The following is an 18,333-nucleotide window of genomic DNA, read 5'->3' on the forward strand; positions in this document are numbered from 1 at the left end:
GAGAAAAACTCGAGTTTCGGGGTTGCGCGCTTGCCCGAGCACGAGATCGATTAACTCGGGATCCGGACGAAATAAAAGGTTAGTAAAATTACCTCTAGTCGGCGAATAGAATTAAACTTACGGCACTATATTCGGACGATCTAGCACAGTGGAAGGCACGTGCCACATTCACTGAGCCATATAGGCTCCTATACAAATATTATGGAATTAAAAATTGAAACAAATTGAAAACCAGAACCAACCGTCGGAATCTCAGTGGCAAACTATGAAAAAGATATTGTTTCATCTAGGGAGGTATGTGGTGAAGTTGTTTGTAAGAATAGAAAAATAAGAACGCCATGGAGGGCACAAGAACTTAAGAAGCAGCACTGGAAAAGAACAAAGAGTACCAAAAGATCTTACCAAACAAGTCAGCAAATGTCCTAATAGAATACGGAGAAATATGTGTAAAAGTACACTCTTACCAAAGTGTTTCTGGGAACACTTTGGTAAGAGTATGGAAACTAAATATCAGGAAAGCGAGAAAATGTTCTGGAACCTATTGAAGAAGTTCAGAAATGGAGGAAAGAGTACAGTAGAATGAATTACAGATGACAATTGTGATATGAAAACTGAAGATAAGGATATCCTAGATATCTGGAGTAATTACTTTTTTTTTCTCTCTTCTAAACGCACTAAGTTCTGACAGAACCGTACTAGAAAATTTTCAAGAGGAATGCAAAGAAGAGTGCATATCAATACTTGAAGTAGAAAAAGCCATCAAAAATGTGAAATGTGTAAAGGAATCTGGAATGATATTCGAACAGAAATACTAAAGTATGCAGGTATAAATGTGTTACAGTGGCTACACTGCATAATTCAGAGGAACTAGTCAGAAGATCGAGTTCCCGATGAACGGAGTCGAGGTCTCATAATACCAATATATAAAAAAAGGGAATAAAGCGGATTGTCAAAATTGCAGAGGAATATTTATACTAAGTGTTTCAGGTAAGATTTATGCAAGCATACTTGAAAAGTGGTTGAGAAAGATTGCTGAAGAATTGGGAGAACAAGTGGGTTCAGACCTAACAGAGGTTGTCAACATTAGATTTCAAATTTAAGACAAATAGTTGAGAAATCGTGGGAATATGTCAAGGAATATGTAATTAAGTTTTATAGATCTGGAAAAGGCATACGACAAGGTGCCCTGAGAAAAGCTTTTCAAAATACTACAATTATATGGGGTGAATGGAACATTATATAGAACAGTACATAGTCTATATTTAGGTTGTCAGTCAGCAATCAGAATTGAACGAAATGCAGGATGATCGTTTGATGTAAAATCACGTGGAAGACAAGGATGCATATTATCTCATACTTATGCATCATCTATATGAATCACATTATGAAAGAACATCGCTTTAAACCTGATATCAGAATTGGAGATATCAAACTCAACTCTCTGCTTTATTCAGTGATATTGTACTCCTAAACAAATCCAGAGCAAGTCTCCCGTATTCTCTAACTAAATTGAATAATTGCTGTAACAAATTTGGCATGAAAATCAGCAATAAAAAAGACCAAAACTATGAAAATAAACAAAAAAAAAAACATTCAACTTCAAATGCATTCTGAATGGAGAGCCTGTAGAACAAGTAAAATATTTCAGCTATTTTGGTACAGTATTTTAGTAAAGATGGCAGGTTAAATCTGGAAATAGACAACAGAATAAGCAAACCACGTATGACGAGTACCCAACTGAATAAATGTTTATGGAATAAGAGAGAAATTAGCCAAAACATAAAACCAGCAGTATACAAGACAGTGTTCAAACCAATTTGAAGTTATGGATTTTAGAGTTGGGTTTGATATAAAGCACTTGATCAAGACTGGTACCACATATATGAGGGTCCTGAGAAAAATTCGGGGAATGAACCGATGCCATCGATGACAGAATCATATTAAAAATTTAAGATACTGATTAAGATTAAAGATACTAGAAAGGAACATGACATTATTAGCATTCAAGAATGTGTTAGCAGAGCTAACCTAAGGTGGTATGGTCACTTAAATAGAATGGGCGAGGAAAGGTCAGCAAAACAGGACTCTGATGCCAAGATGGCAGGAAAGAAACCAAAGGAAGACCAAGGTCTAAATGGATTGATTCAGTCAGAAGTGCCTTAGAAACACAAAATGTTAGATATGAAAATATTGGAGTGCTCACAAATAATATATTGATATGAAGGAAAATTATTTATACGCGATTAATAATAATGTAAACTTAATCATGTAGTTCTGTCATAGTAACCCGGAAGCCCCTAGAGGATACATATCAGGAAATTGATGATGATGACATTATGGACCATGAGATGGGGGTCACTTATCTTTCGTTCTCTAATCTGCAGGTGCCATTAAAATTAGTGATAGTCGTGCACAAGCTAGTCTGTGATTGGCTATGGGTGGATCGGCTACCTGCTCACTAGCTTCAAAAATTAGCAATGTGTAAATAGCCTCGCTCACTCTCTTTCGAGAGTGAAAGGGGGTAATGGATTTTGTAACGGAAAGACGATAGTACTAGGTATGAATTAAACATAGGTTTTAATGGTAACAGCACTTTTTCCCAGAGACTTCGTTAACGACCATAGACTTTAGGCTCTAAGTGTAATCTCTTTTACTTGTGTTTTATGTTATTTATATACATTACGGTTCTTATATTGCATACCTGAGGATGTCTCTTTTTCTGCCAGAGATGAAATTTTGGCGTCATTAAATATTTAATTCATATTTGACACTGTGCTCTTTATATTAAACCATAAAGTGAACTTCAAGAAGTACTTAAGCAGAAATACACTGTTGCTTGTGTGACTGCTTGGTGGCAGAAACCTTATGAGAGCAAAAAAGTCTCATTCAGTAGTAAAGGAATCCAATGCCAGAGAAATGTATTTTTCGTAAATTCGAAACAGTTCTGAGGTCAGCGAAACCTTTATAAAATGCACTAATAAAACACGAATATACGATTTGGGTAGCGGTCGTGTTCTTTTAAGTAGTGCAAGCTAAGGCAACTCCGATGCCGAGGATTGTATTCTCGTAAGCGCTCAGACAAAATTTACGAAACTTTCATCGGTCTTGAAATAATCTGAGATCTTTAATATTTATTTTTTGTATATAATTTACATTGCCGTAATGAAGCCGTATTGCTCTTTCTTTGATACTGAGGAAGTATTTTTTCATATTCATTTCCACATTATTGTCAATCTGATCTTTGACAATAGGTGGCATGATCTGTTTACGTGTAGTATTGAGTGCATGTTATGTTGTGTTGATTTTCATATGACAAGCAAGAAATTTTTAAATGATGTGATAAATATTATGGAAGAAGAAGTATTAGAATTGGTGTTAGGTGTTAATTTGAAGATGACTGCTTTAAAGGAAACCTTTAGCTGATCGTGTGTGCACGTTCTGTAGCAATTTTCAAAAGTAAATGGCTGTTGTATGAGTGCAATGAAACTTGTACCCATATTGTAATTGTGTATGTTGTATTTTGCATAGTGAAGTATTAGCTGGTATTTTGGCATTACTTGAGGAATATCGTAGCGGCATGTTTCTAATACGCTTCTTGTGCATAGGATAATTAGACGCTTCGTTCTTCCGAAGTATAGTTCAGGTGAACCCTGAACTATACCGCCGCTCTGAAGGTTGTGGACTTGTGCCTGTGTATTTTATTATTATTTTTTTAAATTTTAAAAATGGTGAAGATTTTTCCTTTCTCCATTAATGAAATGGTCAAGAAAATTTTCTGAAACTAGCACTATGCAAAATGTACAGCTAGTACTAGTACAATTTTGCTACTGTGCTTATATCTTCTAGCTTTTATTATGTCAACAGCGCTAGTTTCAACTATGCGGAACTGGAGACAGTGCAGTTTGTGTAATACTGAAATGTACTTTAAAAGTCCTCAGGATTTTATTCAACATTTACGCGCATTGCACTGTAGCAAAGAAGGTGGATCGTTTATGTGCCGATATGGTTATAATGGTGTGTGTAGTTCACTGCCTTTGGAAGGTGTTAGCGATAAAGATTATGAACATCACATTATTAAACACCATGTTTTACAGCACCCAAAAAGTGAGTATCGTATATTTCAAGTTTTTTTTTTTTTTTTAATGAAATGGCGATTAGTGCTCACAAAATCTTTAAGTATTTGATTTTTCTTCTGGACCATGTTTATTACTGAACTAACCTAGTTTTCAGTATATCAGATTTATTAATATAAAATGAAATGACTTGACTGTGGGGTGTAATGCAAGTGATGACATCCCATAGCATACAAAGTGTTATGTTCCTATAAATTTCATTATAATTACAATGTGGCTTTCAGATTAAAAAAAAAAAAAGCTGGGGGAAAGCTTTTGTAATGTATAGATTCAGTAATTCGGTTAGTGAATTGTCTATAGCAGTATCTGTAGCAAACTTTATACATTGCATGATGAAAATTTCACACTGTCCCAATAAGCACTTCTTTGAGATGAAACTTTTTTTTTATATATTTGTAGCCTTATGCTTCTGTAAGGAAAACTTGTAATAACTATAAGCATAGAAAAAGTGTAGTGCAAGCAGCAGTTACCTGATGAGGCTGAAGAAAAAAAAAAAATCCGTAGTAGTCGTTTTGATATAGTCCAGAAATAAGAATGATTGTGGAAAGTTGATATTGGTTGGTGAAAATGGTAGAATGATAACATAACTGTTGCAGAGGATATAGAGGTATGTTTAGTGAGCAATTCATAAAGATATTTTCTTGTGAATGTGACATCATGGAGGAGGCACTCATGGCTGATCTAGCAGGAACTATATGAGGAATCGAGTAAACTTGACATTAAGGCTGTAGGGCTTGATGAGATGACATATCACTATATGTTTTGAGAGAGTGTTCCAAGGAGTTAAAACAACGGCTTTAACTTGCCTCTTTAGCATGAGTTGTATTGGGCCATGTTCCCAAGGAGTGAAGAGGACAAAATTGTTCTGCTTCATAAGGGAGGCAATAAGACTCAGGCATCAAATTATAGGCAAATCTCTGTCTGGAGTTGCAGTTAAAATGTTTGAGAGGTGAGTCAGGACCAAAATTCAGAAGTCATATATCAACAGCAGCAGCATTTGCTTTCATGATCAGCATGGGTTTGCTAAAGGAAGATCAAAATTTATAATCTACTTCTTATAACAAGGGCAGAGATGCATGGGATAAGAGTGACACAGATTACACATTAATTAAACAGATTGCCACATGTCAAACTGGTAATTAAACTGGAATGGATTGGGTTGGATAACAGATTCATGTGTTCTTCCATGCACAACAGCAAATTGTGCATGGAAGAGCGATATTCCAGAATAGGAAAATCGCTAGTGGTGTGCTTCAAGAGTCTGTCTGTTTTGGGACTGGTGGTGTTAACGATATTTGGAGAGGTGTGAATGGAGATATGCAGGTGATGCAATATTGGGGAGAACTATGAGGAGTAGAAGATGTGGCTTTGCAGGACTTGAATGGCAAGTGCATTCAAGTCTTTGCAATATTGAAACTGGCATTGCCAGTTTCAGTGTTGCAAAGCATAATGTTTTAAAACTGGGTAAGCAAGGATGGGATGCAGAGTATACAGTTGGTGAGAATAACCTAGAGAAGGTGGAGATGAAGAATTGTTGATCAGGACCTAAAATTTTTGGAAACACTTTTCTAAAATCAGGAAGACAGCATAGTGAATTATGGTTGTGATGCAGAGGGCATTAATGTGTGGAAGTGAAAATATTACGGTTTCTTGTATAAGGTTTTGATCTGGCTGCATATGGATTACCGTGCACAGATTGGTTACCTTGTTTTTATAAGGATGAAGAGATATTGGAAAGAGTCCACAGATAATTGACTAAGATGGTTAATTGATGTGTGGAGTATGAAAAGACAGGTTGAAGAAATGCATTTGCAGAGACTGGTGCATAGGAAGAGGTGGGGATATGATTGAGACATGTCTTGCTGAGTTATTACCAGATTAATGTAGTTGAGGTTTTACATAGAATGGGGGAAGATATAGAGAATGAGTGAGTTTATCCCTGGAAGCTGTATTGGGAGGGTGTGAGCCAAGAGATGCGGAGAAAGTTTTTTGCATGGAGAGTGGTGGGTGATTGGAATACATTACAGTGTGTTAAGACCATGAATGTATTTAAGTCATGGTATAACTGTGTGTGTTTGTGTCAATGGGACTTCTGTGATGAGTTTGGACCTCAAGGAGCACTAATAATAATAAAAAAACTCTTTCATAATATATATATATATATATATACAGGGTGTTCGGGATAAATTTGACATATTTATAATTAATTATATTTTTCCATAAGTTACATGTATTAACACACACTTCTCTTCATTTAAAAGTTTGGACCCTTCTTCATTCATATACAAGATGTCAGAAAGGATGGATAGCTGGAACCCACCTGAATCATGGAAGAGAATAACTTGTATCATGATGATTCGTGCCCGCCATCAAAATAAGGATATTACGACTGCTGCCCAATGCTCCCTGAATACAGTAAAAACAATCAGGCATGAACTAGAGACTTGCAATGGTGACTACGAGGATGTAGCAAGAAGAAAGATCCCTAGCAGACGATCTGATTGCGTTCGTACAGCAGAATTCCTCGCAAATCTGCAGGAACAGGTGTTGAAGAACCCTGGCATTGGAATTCGGGCTTTGTTCGTGGAGTTGCTAACTGTAGTCAAGCCCTGGATAACAAGGGTAGCCAATGGTAGGCCGTATGTATGGCAGCAGGATTCGGCCCCTTGCCACACCTCTGGGAAAAGTCAAAAATGGTTGTCTGAAAATTTCTACGACTTCACCAGTCCAAATGTTTGGCCTCCAAACTCCCCAGACCTTAACCCCATGGATTATTTTGTATGGGGTGCAGTTGAAAAAGACACCAATCGCACTTCCAGTAATACAAAAGCCCAGTTAATGGATAAAATTAAAACAGTTTTTGCGGCCCTTCCCAGGGAGACTGTAGCATCAGCTTGTTCGAGGTTCCGAAGCAGAATTGAAGCTGTGATCGATGCTAATGGTGGTTATTTTGAGTAAATCTTGTTGATAGTATTGTAATTAACTCTGCCTGTAATGTTTTTTTGTCAATTCATTAAATTTAATAGATACAAAGAAGATTTTCTTTTTCCTTACGAAACTGTCAAATTTATCCCGAACACCCTGTATATATATATATATATCACTTGTTTGAAAGAATTTATTATGAAACAGGACTGTTTCAAGTGAAATAAGCACAGGATATGGAACCTAACAAATAAGTTAAACTTCAGTATAGATAATGGAGTTTCCATGGAACACCTTTTGCTATATTTTTAGTGGAGTAGTCGTAAGGCTTGTTGAGTGAGCGATTGTTTCTACTTTTGGTGGCCATTTCTTGTGATACCACAAGAGTGTCAAAATCTATGTTACTGTCAGCAAGCTAAATGACATTTTATTTCTTAAATATATACAGGAAAATATGATAAAGTATATTATCATTCTACTATTTATATTACTCATAATGTAATTAACATTGCATTATCAGTGTTAATCTCTCAGTAAGGTTTTAAAAAGTGTGCTAGAGGCAAATTGCTTTCTTTCAAGTCCTTTTTTCTGAAAATGCAGAGAAAAGGATTTGCTGAAATAATAAGTCCTTTTTTAAGTATGTAACATTTCATGCAGTGGTCAGTGTTGAAAGGTGAAAATTCAGTTCCTATTCGGCATTAATTGGATGCAGGTTCAGAATGAATAGGAAACAAATTGCTGATTCAAACCAGTTCAAGGAATTCATTTTGAAAGCCTTAATACAGGGTGTGATATTGGTATATTAAATTAAGAAAATTTCACATAGTATCTAAACAAAGGTTGGTCCATGCAAATCTCTTGCAAATTTGCTTGACTTCACACTAAAAGAGAAAAACAACTAATGCTAATACTGATATTTTTGAGCTTTCAATCATTGTAATAAGGATATGAGTAGAGAGAAGCTCTAGGATGCTGATAAGCTGTGAGCATAACCATACGGATTACATAAGATGAAGTGACAACTGTACGTCCATGGTCTGAAAGGTAAATCAGGTAGGAGTAAGATGGATGAGCAATATCATTAAGCAAGCTGCAAAAAAAAAGATGTGGAGAGCACAGAAGGAGAAAGATGATCAACTAATTCATGAACAGTACAAGTTCAAACATAATGAATGTCAGTTTAATGTAGAAAAGTGCAAAGTTATGCATTTTGGGATAAATTGATTACAAGTTGTGTGCCACATTAATGGAACTGTGCTCCAGAAAAATAGGTGAAGGTAGGGATTTAGGGGTGATGGCAGACAGAGAGTTGAAGTTTAGAGGATGTATTGCTAAGGTAGCTCATAAGATTACTTGGCTGTCGAAGAACACACTAACAAGTAGAGATAAGGAATATGTTATTCCTCTTTATAAGGCCTGGATATGCCCACATCTGGATTACTCTCTTCATGTCTGGTCACCTGGGTTTCTTGGGGATGAGGAAGTTGTGGAGAATATCCAGAGGCGAGTGACTGAGATGATGAGTGGTTTGTGGAATGCTTCCTATGAGGAGAGATTGAAGGTTTGTTGGATTCCAAAAGTTGATGGGAAAAAAAGAGAGGATATATCATTTAAATTAGTTAAAAGATTTTATAAGATTGATGTAGGGAATATGTTTCAGCACTTGGCTAAAGTGGGGAGAACAAAAGGTCATTTCTGGAAGTTGGGTAAGAGCGTGGTTAGCAAGGTGTGAGGACTAGATTTTTCACTTAAAAAGTGAATGAATGGAATCAGTTGCCTGAGCCAATTGGTGTGTGTTAACCTCCCTATTGGCAAGGTGGATGAAATAGTGAGACCAAATTATACTTCTTATTCATGTTATTCAATGGGTGTTACAGAATTGTATCCAGATTTGGCTAGATGTCTATAGACATCATGGTCGGTTGGGGGGGGGGATTAATGGTTACAATAGAGGTAGTACGATTAGGTATTGTATCGATAGTTTGGGTCTCCCATGATGAGTTAACACCTCCCTGAGTGCTTACTCATTGCGAACTTTATGGAATGTGCCCGTGCAATAATAATAATATTAAATTAGAGTGGAGACAGTGGCGAAATTACTAATTAAAATAAGTGAGAAGTGTGATTCATCATATAATTTGCATTTTTATTACATTGAAAAGTAATTGACTGTAAATTAGAAATTCTGAAAAGAAAAATTTTGTCCGACAGTTACTAGGTGTGTGTGTGTGTACTCCCTATTTTAACTGGTGTGCTTGCATGCATGCAGCTTTGAGGGAATATTGGCTATAAATAAGGCTAGTGTATGTTCTATAAATTGCATGGCCTGTTTTGTGGGATGAAAAACTAGTTTCCGGAAGGAAAACCTTGTCACTTTTGTATGAAACCACCTGACTCACCTTCAGTCAAAAAAAGCTGCCGGCTTGGTTGGCTGAGTGGATAGCATATCCACTCTCCAGCTAAAAGGCTGTGGGTTCGAATCCTGCCATAGTCATGGATGTTTGTGATTGTCTGTGGAAATACCAGTGGTGATCGGTGGTAGATGCTGTTGGTGTAGTTGCGGTTAGATAGTGATTGAATGGTGGAGACTGGTGGAAAAGTGGAGTTATAGAGCAGGTGCCCTCCCTCGATGAGTCCTTTGACTCCCTGGAGGTGTCAAATAATAATAATAAAATGGTATTCAACTAAGGTACAAAACACATTCTTCATACAAGTTCAAAAAAAAAACAACTTCTAAATGCAACCAACAAATGGATATTACCAGAAAAAAAAAAAAAAAACAATTATGAAATTGTTGGAAAGCTCATGATGGCCTTAAAGACTACTAATATATTCACTAGAAAGTAAATCATAAACTTGGTTTCATTAATGCAGATGACAAAATAGTCCACATGCAAACAATGGAAAGCAAACTGCTTAAAGTGGAAAGTAAAAAAAAATTTTTTTCAGTGGCTACCTGCCACAATTTTTATTTAAACAACAAAAATATCCATAAGAAATCAGAGCACAGTTCCTTGAAATACATCATTAAATTTATATGTTCAAAAGAGCAGTCAGACTCAGATAATAAAAGCAAGAGTAGTAAAATCAGTATTAGCAAAAATGACAAAACGTGAACTCATCATCATCAAATTCCTGCCATGTACCCTCAAGGGGTGTACAGGATATGATAGTACTACATGAAAAAAATTTACATCATTACTAACTTCCTATCTACAATTTTCCTCAAAATCAGTCAGTTACTTGTCAAGACTCCAACATTATCAGATCTTATATTTCTATCGTCTAAAGCACTTTATACCATATCAATCCACCTATATCTTGGTCTTCCTCTGGGTCGTTTTGCTGCCAACCTGGCAGAGAACACTTGTTTTGTTAATCTTTCTTCGCCCATACTGTTTAAGTGTCCATACCACCTGAGATTAGCTCTGCTAATGCATTCCTGGATGCTGACAATGTCAAGTTCATTCCTAATATCCTCGTTTTTAATATGATATTGCCATTGATGCCATCTGTTCACGGCTCTAATTTTCTCAGGACTCTCATATCTGTGGTCTCTAGTCTTTGGTCAAGTGTTTTACTTCTGACCCAGCTCTCAGATCCATAAGTTAAAACTGGTTTGAACACTGTCTTGTATACAGCTAATTTAGTGTTCCGACTAATTTCTCTCTTATTCCATATCAATTTATTCAATTGACTTCCTACAATACCAGCTTTGTTGATTCTGTTGTCTATTTCCATATTTAATTTACCATCTTCACTAAAAATCGTGCCTAAGTAGCCGAAATCTTTTACTTGTTCCACAGGTTCTCCATTTACAACACAGCTGACATTTTAAACGATTCTGCCTATTTTCATTGTCTTTGTCTTTTTATTGCTGACCTTCATACCATATCTATTACAACAGTTATTCAATTTAGTCAGAGAATCTTGCAGACTTGTAGTGGATTTATTTAGAAGTATAACATCATCCGCATAAAGCAAAGAGCTGACATTAACATATCCAATTTTGATATCATGTTCAATACGACTTTCCTTCATAATGTGATCCATATAGATAACGAATAACAGAGGGGATAATGTACATCCTTGTCTCGCACCAGATTTCACATTAAACCATTTTCCTGCACTTCCTTCAATTCTAACTGCTGACTTACAACTCAAATAAAGACTAAGTATTGATGATATAATGATATAGACTTGATATAATGCTCCATTGACACCATATAACTGCAGCGTATTGAATAGCTTGTTTCTTGGCACCTTGTCATATGCCTTTTTCCAAATCGACAAAACTTAAATACAGATCTTTGTTATATTCCCATTCTTTCTCAATTATTTGTCGTAAAGTGAAGATCTGATCCTGACAGCCTCTATTTGACCTGAATCCAGCTTGTTCTTCACCAAGCTTTTCTTCCACAATTCTTCTCAACCGTTTCTCAAGTATACTTGCATAGATCTTACCAGGAACACTCAGTAGGGAAATACCTCTGTAATTCTCACATGCAGTTTTATTTCCCTTTTTATATATGGGTACTATGAGAGCTCTACTCCAGTCATCGGGAATTCGTCCCTCTGTCCAGGCTTTCTGAACTATGCAGTGCAGCCACTGTAAGACTCTTATACCACCATACTTCAGCATTTCTGGTCGAATATCATCTACTCCTGCTGCCTTTCCACATTTCAAGCCTTTGATGGCTTTTTCTACTTCTAGTATGGATATGTATTCCTGACTGCATGCCTAGTCAGTATTTTTTACCACTGTGCTTTCATCACTGCTTGTTTCATTTAGCAGTTTTTAACAGTAATTACTCCATACTTCAAAGATATCTTTTTCTCCCGTTTTCATGTCACCTTTATCATTTCTAACTCCTTTTACAGCACTCTTTCCTCCATTCCTAAGCTTCTTCAACAACCTCCAGAATATTTTGCCACCTTCTTGATATTTATTTTCTATATTCTTGCCAAAGTCCTCCCATGACTTTTGTTTTGCTAGTGTTACACAGTGTTTAGCATTCTTGCATTTGTCTGTGTATTCTCTAAGAGCACACACTGACTTATTTGCCAGGAACTTTTGATATGCTTTCTTCTTTTCCTTCACTGCTTCTTTAACTTCCTGTGTCCACTATGGAGTTCAACGTTTTCTGTCCTTGAAGACAACTTCAACACATGCCTCTCTAGCTGAATCAATTGGGGCATTCTGCAAGGCTTGCCACTGAATCTCCAAGGTTTGGTTCCTGTTCTCAAACTCTTTCATTTTTTCTTCAATAATCTTTGTGTATTTTAGTCTACAGTTCACATCTGAGAGCTGCTCAATTTTTATTCGCTTTAAAACTTTCTTACATGTTCTTCTTTTCAATATGAAATTCAATTTTATCCTGCTCAAGACTAAATAGTGATCACTTCCAATTTCAAATCCTCTGTACACTCTGGTGTCCTGCACCAGGGAGAAAACATCACTATCAACAATAACATAGTCAATGAGACTTTTCTTATTCCTTGCCTCTCCTCTGCATGTGACTTTGTGCACATTTTTATGTTGGAACATGGTGTTGGTAATAGCCAGTCCATGTCCTGAGCAGAAATCTAACAGGTATTTGCCATTATTATTAGCTTTGCTCTTTTCTTCAAATTTTCCCAAAATATTTTTGTATGTCTGACAATCATTTCCTACTCTGCTATTTAGATCCCCAACAAGGATCAATTTTTCCTTTTTCATTTTGTGTCAGTTGCTTTTTCTAAAGCCTCAAAATATTCCTCCACTAGAACCTTCTGTGGGACCATAGGCACAAATAAGTGTCATTGTCCAGTTCCCCATTCTCATATTTGCCCACATTACTCTACTTGAGACTGACTGCCATTCGAGAAGATTAGCCTCGTATTTTGTGTTGAATGCTATGGCTACTCCTTTTTTTCTTTGATTGTCATTGCCTGAATATAACATTTTGTATTTATTGCTCAGAAAGGTCTCACCAGTTTTTGTCTTTTTTGTTTCAGTCACCCCTATTATGTCGATCTGGTACTTATCTAATTCCTCAGTTAGCTCCATTTCTTTGCCATTCAGGCTTCTTATGTTGATAGTACCGATATTTAACTCTGGTGATGTTTAAATCTGAAAACACACACTCCAACTCAACATCTGGTGATGTTGAGTTGAGGTGTGTTTTCAGATTTGTTGCAGTAGCTGACTTTTCGCTGTTCTCCCTGGTTCCCTGGCAAAAACAATGGGGGGGCCTTGTTTAACCGGGCGACCCCCCAGCTGGCATGAAATTTTGTCATGTTGTACCATCATTTTTTTATTTTGGTTTAACCAATAAGAATTCAATTTGGTCGGCTAAATCCCAACTTGCCAGCCCATCCTCGTTCGTTCAGTATCCAAGTAGATACCCAACAAGGTGCACCACCAGAAGGTGAGGATTGGACATTAGGTCAGAAGCTCTGGTTTGTTCTCTGTTCCTTTAAAGGCTATGTGTAGGTCTCCTCTCAGTTATACAGCTTTGACCCTTAAGCACTCCCAAAACGTGAACTAACGTCAACAAATGTATGATATCGAACTAACATTATCATGTATATGCTTCTCCATGTCCATCGACATATCACAGAATGTTTGCTAACATCAGCACTAACCATCAATATCTGTCATATTGTCCTTTAAACTCATTCACCGACAAAGCATTCACAACTGACTCTGGCAATCTAATCTCATTTGCCACTCTCCATGTAAAAAATGTAGTCTTTGCTAACCGCAAGCATATATAATTTCCAGGAATGATCCCTAGTTTTCCTCACATTAGTTATGTGCTGAAATATTTCCTCCACATAAATCATATAAAACATCCTAAGCAGTTTATGTCTCTATCATATCCCCTCTCCCCTTATCTGCCTATCAACCACCCTCTGTAACCTACAACTCTTCAATTTCTTCTCATATGGAATGGAGAATCCCACAGACCTGCCAACATCTAGGTCATTTTGCCCCTGAATTCCCCTCTTTCACATCTCCAAAAAAAACCCAGGTGATCAGATCTATCTGCAATAAACCAGATGAATGCTTATCAAAACCTTATAAAGATGAAGAATAACCTGCTTATCTCTGCTTGTCAGGGTGTTCTTCAATAACCAGGCAATCCTATATGCTGGTTTAGCCACTTTTGCAATATGTCTTCTGAACTTCATCTACCAATACCCCCAAATATCTGTCTTCATGAATTTCCATCAGTATGGTACACTACTGGTAATCTTTTCACCCCAAAATGCATAATTTTACACTTTGCCACATTAAATTGATATCTGTTCTCCCTCCTATACTGCCAATTTGTTTAAATCATCTTATAAAATTCCAGCATCTTCTTTATTGACTATTGCTCTTTCAAATTTTGCATCATCTACAACTAAATATTTCTCTTCAGATAATTTCCTATATCATTAATGTACAAATTAGATAGTAGTGTCCCATGTATAGAGCCCTTTGTCACATCACTACTTGCACCTCTTCTATGGGACTCTCCTCCGGAATAAACTGCTTGATATTTCTCCATCAACTACCCTCTTATCCACATTACCAACTTCATGTTCAACTCCATTCTCTCTAAATTGTATCCAGATTCCATGTGACATCCTGTAAAATGCATTTGCAAAGTCCAATATGATCGCTACGTAGCCATTTCCTTTATCCAGCTCAGCTGTCACTTTATTATAAAAAGTTAGTTATTGAAGCATGATCTACCTTTTACAAAACATGCTGTCCCCATACAGTATCTTATTCCTTTCTATCCAACCTTTCTTGAATTTTGTCTTTAACCAACTTCTCCAATACCGTGATCACTATTCCTGAAATGCTGATCAGTTGAAAATTTGCTTCTTCTGCCTGAGTATCTCCTTTATGGAACTATTTTCACCCACTTCCACTCCTTTGGGACTCAGCCAGAGCAGAGACTCCAAAAATATAGTCAAAGGTATTACAATTCCTCTCTCCCTGTGGGACACCTGTTCAGGGCAGAGGGAGACCTACCAGTGATGGTACCAGCCCTTTTCATTCTTTCTCTTTTTTTTCTTTGCTTTTCTTCCCATATGTTTTGCTCTACTTCTCTTGAGTTTTTTTTGCTATTCTTTCTTCCAGACCACTATCTCTGACATCCAGTGCCCTGTTACTGTGTCTACCATGCAGTGTGACCCATGGACATTGGAAAGGTGGGATCCAGGTGGTCTTGCACTATTTTGGTCTCTGCTTCAGCAAGATGGGTTCCTGGATGTGCCATCCAGGATCAGTCAGCTGGTGGGCTTGCCTGCAGTGGCCAATGGTGTTGCAATAAGTCTCTCACTCCATGGCCCGGGGTTGGGAACTAAGGCTTGCTGTGGTGCTGGTATAACACCTGGGGTAACCCTAGCATTCCACTCCTGAGTACAGTCATTGCTTATCAGTCACTGGGCATCCATGTGTGGGTGGTTCTGTCATAGTTTGGGAGCTCTGGTGCCAAACAAAAAATCCCTTGAGCATGAATCCTTCATCCTTGAATGTTTCAGGAGCCCTAAAAGGAGATTAGGAGATCATGTTACTTCCTGATCTCTCAGGAAGTGACAGGTCACGTTCTGAGCAAGAACGTCATCCTTATTTTTGATACATCTAAGCCTCCAACATCTGTAAAAGCAGGATACATCAGCTGTCCTGTTAGACTGTACATCCCTACAAGTACTGATACCAAAAATGCATCATTTGATAACAGAAGTAAGAAACAAAAAACCTGTGATACCAATATAAATATGCCAGTTTTTCTGGTCATCCATGCAACAGGTGAAAAGCTAACAGAGAAAATACCACCCTTTATTCTAAAGGGTTTAGGACTGGCAGGCTCTCCAAACACAGTTAAAAAACTGTGTTCTGGTGATTTCCTTGTAGAAACATCATGTCAACAACATTCTGAAAAACTACTCAGTGCAACATCAATGGGTGGAATACCAGTTACAGAAACACCTCATAAAACACTTGATTCTTGTAGAGGAGTGATATCAGAATGTGATCTGCTTGATGTTTCTGATAAGGAAATATGTTCAGTGCTTAGAGATCAGGAAGTGACAGGTCACGTTCTGACCAAGAACATCATCCTTACTTTTGATATAGCTAAGCCTCCAACATCTGTAAAAGCAGGATATGGATATTCCCTAACTGCCTATTATGGCTCTACCATCTGTGCCTGATGCGGTTGTAAAGAGCATGATAACAAATCTTGGTCTGCAAAGAAAGATAAATGTGTAAACTGTCAGGGAGATCATCCAGCTTACTTCCACACATGTCAGAAGTGAAAAGATGAAAAAGAAATACAAAAGATTAAAACAGAACAGAATATATCAGGATGCAAAAGGAAATTAACCATAACCACAGCTCTCCTGAAATCCTTTTATGCTGAGTGGTTGGCAGTTAAGAAAACAAACTCAATGTTGTTTGTCTATCCCACCATCTGATAATTTCACTATACCTGAACTTTATTATCATCAGTGCTTCTGTGTTGAGTGTGTCAGTCGCATGACCTACAGTCTCTCTCCAAAAATAGTTCAACTTGATGAGAAGCTACTTGTCAAAAAAATTATGGCAAGAATATCACTTCAAGGCAAACCACCAGACATCCCCATAGAAGAAAAATGGATACTTTGATATCCACTGAAAATAAATCAAACTTACCAGCTGATTGTGACACATCAGATGATGTATTGAATTTTTTCCAGAGGAAGAGATGGATGCTGGCTGTTCATGCTTCCTGAAATCAATCGATAAATATAAACCTGATAAAGGTAAGCCCTCAACCTCCCAGAATTCAGACAGGTCTATGAAGCCAGAACAATAGGAAAATTTTTACAATAGAACTGTCATGGGTTTTGCCAAAAAATCGATGATATTAAGATTTTGCTGCGGAAACACAAGCCCTTCTGTTTCTGTCTACAGGAAACTTGTCTTATTTTTGAATTTTGCTGTTGTACACAAGGGCAAAAGTGGAGATGGTCCTACTCATGGTGAAGTAGCTATCCTAGTGGGCAGTCATACTCCTTTCCATCATGCCTAGCTTAATACTGCTCTGGAAGCAGTAGCGATTCACTTATCTTTGGGATTTCTTATTACAGTATGTTCAATTTATTTATCACTGGTGTGAGATAAATGAGATGGAATTTAATCTTATATTGCAACTGCTTGAGCCATACTTCTCATGGGCGACTTTAATGGGTACAACACTTGTTGTGGGGGTAGTGGCAACACAAAAGGATGAGGTCATATCATTGAGTGAATCCTTGACAATAATGACTTCTCCTTTTTGAATAATAGATTCAGATTCAGTACTTCCTTACATATCCCTACCTGCTCATATTCTGTAATTGATCTTACAAGCTGCTTCTCTACCAATTTTCCACTGTCCACATGGGCTGTTGAAGAGAACATATATGGAAGTGATAATTTTCCTCTTTTTTGCACAATATCTTCACAGGAACCCTGCCATATACAGATGCACATATGGAGAATGGACCAGGTAGACTAGAATACTTTTTCCCATCTTGCAGACTTTAATGCTGATACAGTTATTTAAAACACCTATGTGAAGCAGTAAAGTATGTAACAGACTGTATTGTCCAGACAGCAGCAACCTGAATTCTAAAATCAGCATCTTGATTTCCACTCTATCCAAAGCCTTGGTGGAACTCAGAGCCAGCTAGCCAAAACAAAAATATCAACACAGAGCATGGGGTATATTTTATAGATACTCCACCACATCAAACTTAATAGCTTCTAAATGTGCTCTGGCCAAAGCATTTAATGTGAGATGTCCGAATCAAAAACAATCTTGGATCCATTTTACGTCGTCAATTACTCATACAACTTCTGTGAAAATTGTATGGGATAAAATCTGGAAAATTAAAGGTAGATACAGGACCCACTGTTTGTCTATCTTAGACCATGATGGATGTGTTGTTGCTTATCCCAAAGCTACTGTAGACACTTTGGAAGAAAGTTTTGCCAGAATCTCAGCAACAGCTTCATATCCTCCTGAATTTTCAATATTGAAAGAGCAACAAGAGAAACAGTGATTACATTTTTTACCAGTTAGTTTGATCCATACAATCTGCTATTTTTACCAACCTTTGCCAGCAAAGGTTGGTTGATTGGTAGAGCCTCTGCTACAAATGGCTCGCAAAAAAGTTAAGCAAATTTGAGCGTGGTTAGTAGTTGGAAGGAGATCAATCATTCAGTGCTGTTGGCACACTCTCTCTCAATGAGTCTTTGGGCTCCCTG

General features: G+C 37.2%; 1 protein-coding gene across 2 annotated transcripts in view; it reads left to right on the forward strand.

Moving 5' to 3' along the window:
• Nucleotides 1-3,293: 3,293 nt before the first annotated feature.
• Nucleotides 3,294-18,333, forward strand: part of scat (VPS54 subunit of GARP complex scat) — a 393,993-nt gene continuing 378,953 nt past the window's right edge. For both annotated transcript variants that reach the window (XR_016548906.1, XM_090398663.1), the window contains exon 1: nt 3,294-4,104. Coding sequence is in view for 1 of the 2 variants with exons in the window: in XM_090398663.1 (XP_090254789.1) it covers nt 3,855-4,104 (250 nt within the window). In the remaining variant the exon portion in view is untranslated. The remainder of the gene's footprint in view (nt 4,105-18,333) is intronic.

This window comes from Typopeltis vanoorti, chromosome 10 (genome assembly GCF_054136105.1).
Source record: "Typopeltis vanoorti isolate ZY-2024b chromosome 10, IOZ_Tvanoo_1.0, whole genome shotgun sequence".
Classification (NCBI taxonomy): domain Eukaryota; kingdom Metazoa; phylum Arthropoda; class Arachnida; order Uropygi; family Thelyphonidae; genus Typopeltis; species Typopeltis vanoorti.